The sequence below is a fragment of the Phocoena sinus genome, chromosome 6 (assembly GCF_008692025.1).
Source record: "Phocoena sinus isolate mPhoSin1 chromosome 6, mPhoSin1.pri, whole genome shotgun sequence".
Lineage (NCBI taxonomy): Eukaryota > Metazoa > Chordata > Mammalia > Artiodactyla > Phocoenidae > Phocoena > Phocoena sinus.
In genome coordinates, this window is record NC_045768.1 from 83032095 (window position 1) to 83047050 (window position 14956).

A 14956-nucleotide genomic window follows, 5' to 3' on the forward strand; every position below is an offset into this window, starting at 1 on the left:
TGCGCGTCCGAAGCCTGTGCTCCGCAACGGGAGAGGCCATGGCAGTGAGAGGCCCACGTACCGCAAAAAAAAAAAAGATGCCATACAATATTTGGGGTTGTGAGTGTATTTTTTTTTAATCAGATGTGTGTAGAAAAAGAAATCTGGAAGGAAACACACCAAAATTGGAAGTTGCTATTTCTGAGTTCTGAGATTAAAGATGATCTTTAACTTTCTTCCTTATACTTTACTATATTTTCAAAATGTTCTACGTTGAACATATTACCTTTTAAGTCAGAAAATCAGAAAGTGTTATTCTTTAAAATACTTGTATTTTGACCTTCCCATTCTAACGTTCTCCCATTTCCAAACAAATAGATGTTTAATGAGATTAACAGGTTGACAGCACAGAACGTCAGACGTTGAGAAGCACAACAAAGGATGAGTAAATGTCAGTATGAAGGAGCAAACACATAAACTCTAAATTTAAAAAAAAAAAAAAAAAGAGGAAGCAATAGGTGTGCTGGGACAAAAATCAGAAAGGAAGAAAGGAGAGTTCTTGGATCAACTTGGATGAACACCAAAGGGAGAAGCCATCCCCAACCTCAGGGTAACTCTGGGAGAAAAAAAAGTACAAAAATTATTTTAGCCTATGTCACCCTTTCTTAAGATCAGCCCAGGGGCGGGGGAGGTGGCAATTATAGGAAATAAATACAGTTGATCCTTGAACAACACGGGTTTGAACTGTGCAGGTCCACTTACATGTGGATTTTTTTCAATAGTAAATACTACAGTACTACACAATCTGAGGTTAGTTGAATCCGCTGAGGCAGTGGATACAGAAGGATGACTGTAAATTATACTTGGGTTTTTGACTGCGCAGAGGGTCGGCACCCCTAATCGCCACCCTCCCCACCATGTTGTTCAAGGGTCACCTGTATTTGGAATTACACCTTAATAACTTCATCTTACCAACCACTCTGAACTTCTACTTTTCACCTGGGTGCGTTAACTGCTACTGGTAATCAATAAGCTATTCAATTTAAAAGCAAAAACAAATGCATTTTGTTTCTATGTCTGTTTTTAAAGAATCCTTGGAAAATATCCAGAAACTGAATTAAACCATATTCATTTGCTAATGAAGACTACCAATTAAGTAGGCTTCTTTACCTGTGTTTCCCTTTTCATCTTCTCGGATGTGAAGATCCTTCATAGATGTCTCCAATTCTAGAAGATCTCTTAGGTCTTCCTTGTATACTTCTATATAAGATACTTTTATCTTAGAGTCAATGCTAAGATTTTCAGAGATGTTTTGAAATATTTCTTGGATAGCACGAGGAATGATACCTTTTTGACCCTCCACAACTGAAGCTGAAAATTTAGAGAAAGAAAGCACATCTGAAATTTAAGATATAAGAAAAGCTACAATCAATAAATTTATTTTCTCAAATTTCTATTATAAAATTTTAAAATAGAAAAAGAAAACATTTTTTTTCTATAAAGTTCAGAAGTGAAAATTTTCACATGCATGCTCTTACTCAAACTTCATTCGTGCATTCATTAAATATTTATATAGTACCTACTGTGTGCCAGGCAGTATTCTAGGACACTGGGAACCATCAGTGAACAAAACAAGGAAAAAATCCCTGCCCTTAAGGAACTGTACTAGGAGAGACAGACAACAGCTAAAAACAATAAGTGAATTATATAGTATATTAAAAGGCATTAAGTATGCCTGGAGAAAAAAATAGGGCAAGGTAAGGGGGACTGGAAGTGTAAGTGTATTTGATGGGAGGTGCTTGTAACTTTAAATAGGAAAGTCATGATGGGTGGGCATCACGGAGAAGCTGACCTTTGAGCAGAAACTTGAAAGAGGTGGCAGAGGAGCCATGTAGGTATCTGAATGTCCCAGAACAGCAAGCGCAAAGGTGCTAAAATGGTGTGATCCATAAACAAGGAGGCCATTGTAGTTGGAGCAGATGGAGCAAGGGGAGAGGAGCAGGGCATGAGGTCAGAGAGGTGACAGAAACAAGACCATGCAGGTCCTTGTAGACCACGATAGATTTTAGGTCTTATTCTGGGTGAGATGAGAGCCACTGGAGCAGAGCAGTAACTTGGGATTTAAAAGAGACCACTCTGTCTGCTGCGTTTTGCCTCAGTCATAGAAGGGTAGGGGCAGAAGTGGGGAGACCACTTAGGAGACCAGTGCACTAATCCAGGAGTCTAGAGGGTTCGGGGGAGAGGTGGACATGACGGTGACATAAGCTTGGCAGCAGAGAAAGGTGAGAAGTGACCAGGTTCTGGATTTATGTTGAAGGGAGAGCCATTAAGATTCCCTGACAGATTGGATATGGAATGTGACAGAAAGTGATGAGTCAAGGATGACTCCAATATTTTGCCTTGAGCCAGTGGAGTTGCCATCAACTGATATAGGGAAGAGTGTGTGTTGAGTTGGTTTAAGGGGAAAATGTCAGAAGTTCATTTTTTGACCTATTAAGTTTGAGGTATCTATTAGGGATACAGTTGGGAAGGTTGAATAGACAGTTGGATATATGAGACTAGAGTACAAGACAGTCATCTGGACTGGAGGTAAAAAACTGGAAGCTACATATAGATGGTATTTAACATCGTAGGGCTGGATGAGACCAAGGGGAAAAGTTGAGAGTCAGAAGAGAAGAACACCAAAGATTGAGCCCTGGGCACTTCATCATTTGTTGGTTCACTTATCAGGAACCAGCAAGAGAGCATGAGTGACCAGTTAAGTAGGAGGAAACCAAGAACGTGGTGGCCTGGAAACCAAGTGGAGAGCATGCGTCAAGTTTGCTGAAAGGCCGGTTTGATGAGAATTGACCACTAAATTTAGTAAGTGAAGGTCATTTGTGATATCTCGACAATTGCAGTGTCAGTGGTAGTGGAGGTGAAAGTCTGAACGGAGTGAGTGTAAGAAAGACCGAGAGGAGAACTGACACCACAAGTCACAGATAATACCTTCAAGGTTCTGCTGCAAAGAGGAGCAGAGAGAAGTGGGGTGGTTGGATGGCAGCGAGAGTGGGTAAAACAGAGGGGAAGTGAGAAATGTAACTAATTATTTTAAGATACAGTAAAGACTGATTTACCCAGCATTCTCTCAATTATTAACACTAAAATACTATTAAAGATCACATCATTGTAATTGATGAAAAACTGTATTCACAATGTAATTGTGAACATCAATGTAATTAAGGAAAAACTGTGATCACTGTTTATGACTATTCACTGTTTAAAATGTCATGTGAGCAATGATTTTTAAATTTGATAATGCTCCATTTCCTCAAGGTGAGCAAACTGGTCCTCTAGAATACTATGACAATGTTAACCAGCACATCTTTTTTGGAGAAACATTAGTATAAATAGTATCAAAAGTTGAAACGTGATCACCCTTTGACTCAGATATAGTCCTAAAGACATACATATACACATACCCAAAGGTGCTGTATAAGGATCAGTAACAATTTCCTGTAATTGATAAAAAATTCCAAACACTAATAAATCCTTTAGTAGGAGAATGGTTAACAATGGTATACCATGCACCTATTGTTAAACAGATGTCTAAGATCCATAAAGTTAAAAAAAGCAACTGCAGGGCTTCCCTGATGGCGCAGTGGTTGAGAGTCCGCCTGCCGATGCAGGGGACACGGGTTCGTGCCCCGGTCCGGGAGGATCCCACATGCCGCAGAGCAGCTGGGCCCGTGAACCATGGCCGCTGGCCTGTGCGTCCGGAGCCTGTGCTCCGCAACGGGAGAGGCCACAACAGTGAGAGGCCCGCGTACCGCAAAAAAAAAAAAAAAAAAAGCAACTGGAGAGCAAATTCATTTGCATAAAAGAAAACATACATATCTATGCAAAGAATATTTTTGAAAAAATTCACAAAAAATGGTGGTTACCTCTGGGGAGTTAGAACAGGGAGAGAAAAGAAAGGAAAACTTTTACTTTTATCTTATGGCTGTAATATCTGAATTTTTACCTTTAGAAATAAATATATATAGTCTAAAAATAAAAGTTTTAAATATAAATAACTTAAAAATAAACTAAATATACTGTATAGAATTGCAAGCAGCACAAAAACAGCTTACAATCAAATGACATGACAATGAAGAAAACTAAATGATAGTTATATAACAGTTTAAGGCAAAAATAAAAGAGTTAATAAGAAAATATTTATTGAAAACCCCAGGAATGCAATAGGCATAAGTGGCACCAGTGAAGTTCAAAAATAGGTAGAGGTAGTACCTAAAATATCTCTCTTTAGATCATTTATTATGGTCTGGGGAGAATCCCAATCATTGGAATGCAACTCATTTATGTTAGCAAGAACCCTTTAAAAAAATTATTTGTGTCGTATTTCTTCACATTTAGCCAAAAAGCATGTTTTGAGATTTCTGGGATGGAAAGGTACAGGTAGTTTGAGGGTAAACAGGCATAAGAAAGAGACAGGGGAGCAAGCCAGGGTCTAATGGCAACAAAGGACGTGTGCAGAAGAGAGGTACAGAAAGACCAGTTCTGCCCAAGCCAAGACCTCAATCCAGGAATGAGGAAGGGAACATCTCTATGCCTCTTCTCCATTACTGCCTCTTCTCCTCCATCACTTGCACAACGCAGAACACAGATTAACACAATAACATGAATGAACAGAAATGCATACAAGAGACTCAGGTATTTGTACACCAATGTTCAGAGCAGCATTAGTCCCAATAGCCTAAAGGGGAATACAATTCAAGTGTCCATCAACAGATGAACGGATAAACAAAAGATGACTTATACATACAATGGAAAATCATTCAGTCATAAAAAGGAATGAAGTTCCAATACATGCTACAACATGTAGGATATCCTTAGATACAGTCTGCTAAGTACAGAAGCCAGACATAGGAGGACAAATACTGTATGATTCCACTTCTATGAAATATCTAGAAGAGGCAAACTTACAGTCAAAGAAAGTAAATTCGAGGTTACCAGGGGATGGCGGGGGGGGACAGTTATTGCTTAATGGGTACAAAGTTTCTATTTGGGGAGATGAAAAGTTTTGGAAAGAGCAGTGATGGTTACAAAACACTGTGAATATACTTAATGTCACAGAACTGTACTCTTAAAAATGGTTAAAATGGTAAATTTTGTTTTATATTTATTTATTTAACCACAATTTTTAAAATAGTAAAAATAATATACAAGGTAAAATTTAGAATAAGTAAAAGAATAAATTGGACTTAAAGTTAAATAAGTTTCTGTAGGCTGATTTAGAAACCTGCCCACCATTTTTAGCATTGTTCCATGGAAAATATATTCCAAGCTACAAAAAGGTGGCTTACAAATGAACCTTAAAAACAACTTGCTTCCAAGTTGAAGATTACCAATGTTCAGATTTTTGGCAACAAACATCCTGAAAACCTGAACCTTACTAACTTGGACCGCCTTTGATTGCCATCATGTAGCAAATACGGGAAGCTGCAGGTTTTTCCAGTACAAGAGAAAGTGAAAATTCCTTTTGGAGAGCTTCCAGGAACTAGCCAATAGTACTATCTATAAACTCCAGCATATATTGAATATATGCATTCTAGATTAGCCAGAATATGAGGCTGATCAGAATAGCTCATTCATTTCCCACTTCAACAGATAACAAAGCAGAGTAACTCAAAAGACTTAAAAAAAAAAAAAAAAAAAAGCTGAATTACAAATAATATTTACAAATAAACCTTCAAAATGTATTCTGGTAACCTAAAGATCCCATTTTCACTGTCACTCTTATATTCCTGAAAGACTATTTCAGAGAGAAAAACTGTAAAGTTTTATACTTTAATAGCCATCATTTAGCTCTTATACACTATTTAAAGAGTATGCAGAGCTTTCCTGGTGGCGCAGTGGTTGAGAGTCCGCCTGCTGATGCAGGGGACACGGATTCGTGCCCCGGTCCGGGAAGATCCCACATGCCGCGGAGCGGCTGGGCCCATGAGCCATGGCCGCTGAGCCTGCGCGTCCCGAGCCTGTGCTCCGCAACGGGAGAGGCCACAACAGTGAAAGGCCCGCATACCGCAAAAAAAAAAAAAAAAAAAGAGTATGCAAATGAAAGTTTTTAGAGAAGATTACACCTGGTAAAAGTTGGTAAATCCAAGGTTCTGAAAAGCAGGGAAATGAACAGTAATTTAAATAAGCATCATATTGAAAAATAAGAGATTTCATCTACCACAGTGCCTAGCATGGTACTCTAGCCACTGCAAAAGCTCAATAAATTATTTATTGGATAAAAAAACTACATTATTTGCATGGTCAATAATCAAACAGCAGATGACTGACCCAGAATTGGTGTCTTACAGATAGCCTGGGAAATCAAAAATGCTATTTTCACAAATACACCAAGAAATGTAACTTCAAACAACAAAGTGCAATTTTTCACTTATCAGATAGTGAAAAAAAATTTTTGGATTTCTGATTTCCAGTAACTGGCAAGGATATGAGCAAATAAATGGCTTTCACATATTGGTGGCAGGATATAAACTGGTACACCCTTTTGGATAATTTGTCAGTATCTATCCACATTTTAAATGTGCATACCCATTACTCAACAAATCTACTTCTAGGAATCTATTCTACAGAAATACTAACAAATGGATGCAAAGTTAAATGTATAAAGATATATACACTGTAACTTTTTATAACAGTAAAAATCAAAACCAACCATTAATCCTGTCCATTAATACCGGAATGGGTGAATTATGATCCATTCAAACTATGGAACATTATATGTACAGCCAAAAAAAATGAGGTGAAATTCTATGACCCAAATGGAAAGAAATGAAATGATATTTTATATCGTTAAATGCAAAAAGAAAGTTACAGAATCACAGGTATGAAATACCTCATCAAACTAACAACAAAAAAACCCAAAAAACTACATGTGTGAATACTTGTAATATACCTAGAAAAATGTCTAGAGGACTCTGAATGTATACATCAAACTGTTATTTCCTGGGAATGAGAGGAGCTTTCATTAGTTTAATTAGATTTCTTAAGCATCACTTGCAATTCTTTTTACAATGAACATTACTTTTTTTTAAACTAGCAGAAAAAAACATCAAAAACTCTTCCTAATGGCGATCTGTTTCTTTTGGTATGAAGTATTTTAGCTAAAATATTTTAGGACAATAGATAACTTTAATAACCTTTTCCCTTAAGGAATTAAAATTGTATTCATGGTCTCTTAAAAAAAAACAATATAGCTGTAAGTATGTGACCAAGCTGTGAAAATTGTTAAGGGAGTAGAACTTAAAAGTTCTCATCACAAGAAGAAAAATGTAACTGAGGTGACTGATGTTAACTGAACTTACTGTGGTAATTATTTTGCAATATATAGATATATCAAACTATTATGCTGTATACTTTGGACTAATACAATGTTGCATGTCAATTATATCTCAAAACTGGGGAAAAACAGCAAAGGGCTGAATACTGAACATTGTCTTAAATGTCTTTCCTCAAGCAAATATAATCATAAATAGTTTAATGAAACTTCAATATTTAAAGCAAATCTTTCAAAGATGATGATCTTATGAACACATCTGTTATTCTATTGATTATTTCATTCAGTTAATATGCTGAGCATCTACTATGTGTCAGGCACTGTGGTATTTCAGCTTCTTTCTACTGTCTGAAATAAAAGTAAAAGCGTATGAGAATCTTACCAACATGGCCTCCTCCAATGGTGTATGTCTTCCCAGATCCAGTCTGTCCATAGGCAAAAACAGTTGCGTTATAGCCCTCAATGAGTGACAACACTAGTGGCTTTATACAGGTATTATAAACTTCATCTTGAGTGGAATTTTTGCCAAAAACAAAATCAAAAGTAAAGACTCTATCTCTCCCAATGATAACTTGTTGGGTGTTTGGAATAACTCTCACACAAGCTTGATAATTATGAAGAACTTCTTTGCACAGCAGAGGTCTAATTCTTACAGCAACTTTCACTGGTATTTCTTCCATGGCAGCTTAGATTTTACTAAACAGATTTTCTACTTAATATTCAGTATCTAGCGTGAGAAACATCCATTTTACGTAAGATCTGGACTCCTGTGTATCAAAATAAAAACAAAATTTAGTTATTGACTTCTCTATCCTAATAAACTAAGCAACTTCTAAAGCAAAGTCAATTAAAGCAGGTTTTGTTCTAATATAAGATAGCTACAAAGAGTAAATCTGTCTTGAAAAAGTATACCTATAATTTATAGATGAAGTGATATGATGTCTGGATTTGCTGCAAAATAGTCTAGGGGATGGGAGCCTTGAGTTGGTAAATGATGAAGCAAAGTGATAAGTGCATGGGATTCCATTATGCCATTCTTTCTATAGTGGTAATATGTTTCCCAGCTCATTAATCTAACTACTGAATAATTGGGGAATTAGAAACATAAGGCAAGGACTTCCCTGGTGGTGCAGTGGTTAAGAATACGCCTGCCAATGCAGGGGACACGGGTTTGATCTCTGGTCTGGGAAGATCCCATATGCTGTGGAGCAACTAAGCCCATGCACCACAACTACTGAGCCTGCAAGCCGCAACTACAGAGCCCATGCACCACAACTACCGAAGCCCACATGCTCTAGGGCCCACATGCCGCAACTACTGAGCCTGCGTGCTGCAACTACTGAAGCCTACTCGCCTAGAGCCCATGCTCCACAACAAGAGAAGCCACCACAATGAGAAGCCTTCTCACTGCGACAAAAAGTAGGCCCCGCTTGCCGCAACTAGAGAAAGGCCATGCACAGCAACGAAGACCCAACGCAGCCAAAAAATAAATAAAACTTAAAAAAAAAAAAAAAGATACTCAAAAATGTTTAAAGAAACAAAACAAAAATAAATGGTTCTGGGCTTCCCTGGTGGCGCAGTGGTTGAGAGTCCGCCTGCCAGTGCAGGGGACACGGGTTCGCGCCCCGGTCTGGGAAGATCCCACATGCCACGGAGCGGCTGGGCCCGCGAGCCATGGCCTCTGAGCCTGCGCGTCCGGAGCCTGTGCTCCGCAACGGGAGAGGCCACAACAGTGAGAGGCCCGCGTACCGCTAAAATAAATAAATAAATTAATTAATTAAAAAAAGAATTTACATGTCTTTTAAAAAATCCATAGCACTTATACTTCTTCAGATTCTGATCAATTACAGCCATCAGAAGCGTACGTATTAATCTCACCAATCAATGTAAAGAAAGGTGAAATCTGATTGGCTGGCATACTCAATGGAGTTTTGAAATCTGAGCAAAGGAAGGAGAAATATTTGATCACTGATGCCATGCCGTTGATCAGAAAAGTGTCTCCAAATACCGTTGCCATCCTGTGCCCTTGGCTTTTCAGAAGTAGTGACTGTCTAAATATTGTAGTTTGTAAGTAATATTTTCTTAAGAAACTTTCTGGCAAGTGGATAGTGAATCTCATAAGGATCTCAGAAAAGGCCCCAAATGCATAAAGAACAGATGGAGAAGACAGGAAGCAAACAGGGGAAACAACAAAGATTTTTAAAGTTGGAGTGGGCGAAGTTTTATTTTAAAAGTGTTTCAAAGAAAGAATCTGGGCACCCTTTCTTTCTCAATTATCACCTGCTCTAAGGGAGGGGTCTTTCAGACTTCCGCAGAACTTATAATGCACCGAAGTTTCAACATCCGCAATGGAAAAAGGAGGCCTGTGACAAAACGAAACCCCCAAGGAAGGTGGGCCTTTCCATCCCTTTTCAGATACCGCAGCTGGAAGCACGAAAACAAGAAATACACAGGATCCGATTCAGTGAGGCTCGGTCCGGGGTTCCCGGGGTTCCCGCGCGTCCCTCTTCTCCAAGCCCTTCTACCTCAAGGGGCACCCAACTTCCCCGGCCGCTCGCCTGGGAGTCCCAGCATAGGCCCAGGCCCCTCGGACGCACTGCTCCGCCTTGTGGGCGCCCCGACCGCCCTCCCCGCCAGCCGAGCCGCGGAGGCTCCCAATCCCCCGGCCGGCCCCCTCTCCTCCCAACGGCCGGCCGGGGACACCGGCTCAGAGAGCTGGCCGGCGCCGCACCAGGGGCGACCCCGCCAGCCCGGCCCGACCCGCCTGCCACTCACTGACCGGTTCGAGAAACCCCAGTCTCCCGCGGCTAACGCAGCGCAGGACTCTTCGCCTTCACTTCGCACCGCCGCGCCGCAACTACCGCCTCAGCCCGCGCCTTTTGTTGTCACGGGTTCTCCCGGCAACCAGCAAAGCCCGCGCAGACGCGCCCCCGCCCCTCAGGGCGGCCGGAAGCTCCCCAGACCCCACCCCAGCCCGCCAAGCCCCGCCCATGCCCCCGCCCCGTCAGGGAGGAGCCTAGAGCCGGCCACCTGGAGGCCCCGCCTCCCAGATTAGCTCCAAAGTAAATACTACCCAGGGACCCCTCTCATAGTGCTGAGCCAGAGAACTCTCCAGGAGTTTGTAAGATGAATATGAGAAAGATTCACATTGCTTTCAATATTTTAGCTACCAATTCCGTTTATTTTTATTGAAGTTAAGTCCGCATAACATAACATGAACCGTTTTAAAATGTACAATTCAATGGCGTTTTAGACATTCACAATGTTGTGCAACCATCACCTATTTCCAAAACATTTTCATCACCCCAAAAGGAAAGCCTCATACCAGTTAGCAGTCACTCCCATTCCTCTCTTCCCCAGCCACTGGCGATCACTAATCTGCTTTCTGTTTCTATGGATTTACCTGTTCTGGGCATTTCATAGTCATAGAATCATACAATTTGTAGCCTTGTGTCTGGCTTCTTTTGCTAAACATTTCCCAGTTTCACCCATGTTGTAGCATGTATTAGAACTTTAATTCCCTTTTATGGATGAATAATATTACGTTATGTGGACATACCACATTTTATTTATCCATTCATCAGCCGAGGGATATGTGGGTTTTTTCCACTTTGGGAATAATATGAATAATGCTGCTATTAACATCATGTACAAGTATCTGTTTAATGTTTTGTTTTGTTTTGTTCAGTTTTTCTGGGTATAGACCTAGGAATGAAATTGCTGGGTCATATGGTAATTCTATGTTTTAACTTTTCCAATTTACTTTTAAATGCCTCAATGCCTCCCATTTTTAATAGCACCATCTAAGTATCTTCAAAAAGCAGTCCTTCTCTCATAAAACTTAAAAGTGAAAGCAGAAAAAAAAGCTGCTTAAATTATTAAATTGAATTATTTTGAATTTTTAAAATCCAAAGAGGTGAATTTGTTAATTATGTTGCACTTTTAGAATTTTTTTTTAAAAGTTGCCCATCATGACTGGTCTGCTGACAAAACTGCAATGAATAAAAGTAACAATTTAGGTCTGGGAATTCCCGGGAAGACTAGGCAGCAGGTTTCAGGAGGCCACATGTCTGCAGACGAGGTCAGCAAATGCCTAACAGGATTGGAATGGGACATTTCCTGTTGCCCCCAAATTGGTGTCTTGAGTCCAAAGTTGAAGAGAAGGGGTCACTTAAGTTCCCCACATTGTAGACACCAGTCATTATCACCCCCTTCACTCCCAGGACTTACAGCAGAACAAAACTAATTCCATTCCAACTCCAATCCTATCTCCTTTTATAGCTCTTATAAAGAGGGACTTGGGGTGATGAAGGAGAGTCATGGGGTCTTGGTCCTTGTGGAGTGGGGAATAGAGGGTTCACAAGTAAGAGGCATCTCTCTTAAGTCAAAGGAGGCTCTAAGAGTGACCTGGAGAGCCTGGGGGAGTGGCACCAAGGGGAAACTGGCCTTCTGGTTGGACAGGGCTAGGGGAAGAGGCTGCATGTGCCTCTCTATACTGAAGCAAAGCAATTGGATAGCAGTGCAGGGAGGGCGCTGGAGTGCAGCAGCCTGCACTCCCACCATTTGGCAGGGCAAGAACCTGTGATTTTCCTGTGTTTCCCATCTTGCCCTCACAAATCCTTCCTGCACACCTGCTATAGTGATCTATGCAGGACACAAACTTGACCACAAATCTGACCTTTGCCTATACCATTTCTGTGACGTCATGGAGAATATTACTACTCAGCAGCTGGAATGAGAAATCCATGTAGAGAGAGAGACTTCTTTTGCCGAGAAGATGCTTTGCCAGCCTACACCCAGGTGGAAGTTAAGTTTGCAGAGAAGATGCTTTGCCAGCCTACACCCAGGTGGAAGTTAAGTCTCCTGGGTTTGACCTTTGGTAGGTACCCAGGCTTCAGAGAAGAAGATGGTGTTGTGCATATGAACCAGGAGAATTATTTGACTGCTCTTGAGAAGGAATGAGAAAGATGGAGGAAGCCCAAGATGCTGGGAAGAAGCTGAATCAGAGAGAGGGAAAGGATAGCTGATAAAGGAATTCCAGGGAGAACAGAAATGGCTAATGGAGATCTTTAGGTTGCGTGCTGTGAGGAAGGTGAACCTCTTCCTCTCTCTCCCGTGCAAAATCTTCAGTAAAGTCTACATTGCTAACCGAGGTATTTGTGACAGAGGATTGTTTGTAGCAACTTAAAGATCTGCCAGCCCCTAAGTCAAGTCTGGTGCTGGACAAAACCACGTGAACCTAGAAGGCAGAGGATTAGAAGAAAGCTGAAGTCTGGCTTACATGTCAGTGATGTTTTACTTCACTAATAAACCAAAACAATGTAAATTAAAATGATAGGGACTTCCCTGGTGGTCCAGCGGTAAACAATCCGCCTTCCAATGCAGGGGACACACGTTCAATCCCTGGTTGGGGAACTAAGATCCCACATGCTGCGGGGCAACTAAGCCCACTTGCCACAATTACTGAGCTCGTGCGCCTCAACTAGAGAACCCACAGGCTGCAAATTACAAGAGCCCACGTACTCTGGAACCCATGCACCACAACTACAGAGCCCATGTGTCCTGGAGCCTGCGTGCCACAACTAGAGAGAGAAAACCTGCATGCCACAACTAGAGAGAAACCCACGAGCTACAACTAGAGAGAAGGTCGTACACTACAACTAGAGAGAAACCTGCATGCCGCAATGAAGAGCCTGCGTGCCACAACTTGAGAGAGAAAACCTGCATGCCACAACTAGAGAGAAGGTCGTACACCACAACTAGAAAGAAACCTGCATGCCGCAGTGAAGAGCCTGCACCACAACGAAAGATCCCACATGCCTCAACAAAGACTGGAACTCAACAAAGACTGCCTCAACAAAGACTGGAAAATAACGCTGCTAATCACAAAGGTGCCTCAACATACTGCAACTAAGACCTGACGTAGCCCCAAAAAATTAATTAAATAAATAAATGTTTTTGTTTTTGTTTTTGTTTTGCGGTACGCGGGCCTCCCACTGCCTCAGCCTTTCCCGTTCCGGAGCACAGGCTCCAGACGCACAGGCTCAGCGGCCATGGCTCACGGGCCCAGCTGCTCTGCGGCATGCGGGATCCTCCTGGACTGGGGTACAAACCCGTGTCTCCTGCATCGGCAGGCGGACTCTCAACCACTGCGTCACCAGGGAAGCCCATAAATAAATATTTTTAAAAATTAAAATGATAAACCATTTTCGCCTATAAAGTTGGCAACATCTCTTCATAATGTAATACGGGCAAGCATTCAGTGAGGCAGACTGTATATTTGCACATTTTGCTATATATTTTGCTGATAGGGCAAGCCCTTCCTCATTATTGTAACTTTCTTGACTATTCTTAGCATTTCTCTTCCAGAAGAACTTTTGAATCAGTTTGACATTTTCCAGAAGAAAGTTCCATTGAGATTTTTTTTATTGAATTGCAGTTAAATTTTTTAAATTTATAACACATTTTTATAAACATAGAGGACAAATTTTAAAATGTATAAACTGCATGGCTCTTTTATGAAAAAGATAAAACGGCTCTCATGATAAAGTCCAGTCTTCTTGACATGGTATACAAAGGCCTTCCTTAATCTACTTTTTGCCTACCTTTCTAGACTCATCCCTGCTATTTGTTGCCTCACATTTTATTCTCCAGCATCAGCAGAGACCATATATTATTTATTTTTATGCCCCCATAGTTGAGCAGCGTTTAATACATAGTAAATACTAAGTTCGTCGCAGAGATGCAACAAATATTTATGGAAATAAAAAACTAAAAGACAGCAAGTAATTTGCTCAAGGCTACATGGTTGGTAAGTGACAGAGGCAAGACTGAAGCCTATATGTGTCAGATGACAAAGTCAACACTGCCTCCTCAAAGATTGAGCTCAGCTATAGCTTTCTACATAATGTACATCTTTCTCTCTCTCTGTTCCCCTCTCCATCTTTCTCTCTCCCTGTATTTACTCAAATCAGGATCCAAACATGGTTCACATGTAGCATTTGGTTGACAGGTCCCTTAATTCTCTTTTAGTAACAGTTACCTCCACCTTTTTAAAAACTGTGGTAAAATACACATAACATAAAATTTACCATCTTGACCATTTTTAGGTATGAGTAGTGTTAAGTCCATTCACACTGCTGTTCAACAAATCTCCAGAACTTTCTGTCTTGCAAAACTGAAACTCTATACCCAGTAAACAACAATTCCCCATTCAGCCCTTTCCCCCCTGGAAACCACCATTCTAATTTCTGTCTCTATGAATTTGACTACCCTAAGTACCTCATATAAGTGGATTCATATGGTATTTGTCCTTTTGTGACAGACTTATTCTCTTAGCAAAATATCCTCAAACTTCATCCATGTTGTAGTGATCTTGGGTGGCCTTGGCCTGCAGCGGCTTGAAGTGAGATTTCGGCTCCCGGCCAGTAACTGAGGTCAGGTCGTGGCAGTGAGAGCACTGAATCCTAGCCACTAGACCAGTGGTCAGTGACAAGGCCCTGGCTCTACGTCTTTGCAGAAGAAGAATTCCAACAAAGACGGAAAGTAGTGAAACAAGTAAAGTATTTATTAAGAGAAAAAAAAAGTACAGTATGTGTGGACAGACACACAGGCGGGCTCAGAGAGAGTTGTGCCCTCGTGGCAGTT

General features: G+C 40.8%; 1 protein-coding gene across 9 annotated transcripts in view; it reads right to left on the bottom strand.

Moving 5' to 3' along the window:
- The window catches only part of KIF27 (kinesin family member 27), an 88732-nt gene extending 78457 nt beyond the window's left edge, over window positions 1-10275 (bottom strand). For 5 of the 9 annotated variants that reach the window (XM_032635016.1, XM_032635017.1, XM_032635015.1 and 2 more), the window contains exons 1-4: window positions 10089-10233; window positions 9590-9733; window positions 7692-8076; window positions 1150-1377 (exon numbers count right to left, since the gene is read on the bottom strand). In XM_032635016.1, the coding sequence (XP_032490907.1) occupies window positions 1150-1377; window positions 7692-7989 (526 nt within the window). In that variant the 5' untranslated portion in view covers window positions 7990-8076; window positions 9590-9733; window positions 10089-10233. Of the gene's footprint in view, window positions 1-1149; window positions 1378-7691; window positions 8077-9589; window positions 9734-10088 lie in introns of all 9 variants that reach the window. The other 4 variants (XM_032635013.1, XM_032635019.1, XM_032635014.1 and 1 more) reach the window with 4 other exon arrangements.
- Window positions 10276-14956: the final 4681 nt, after the last annotated feature.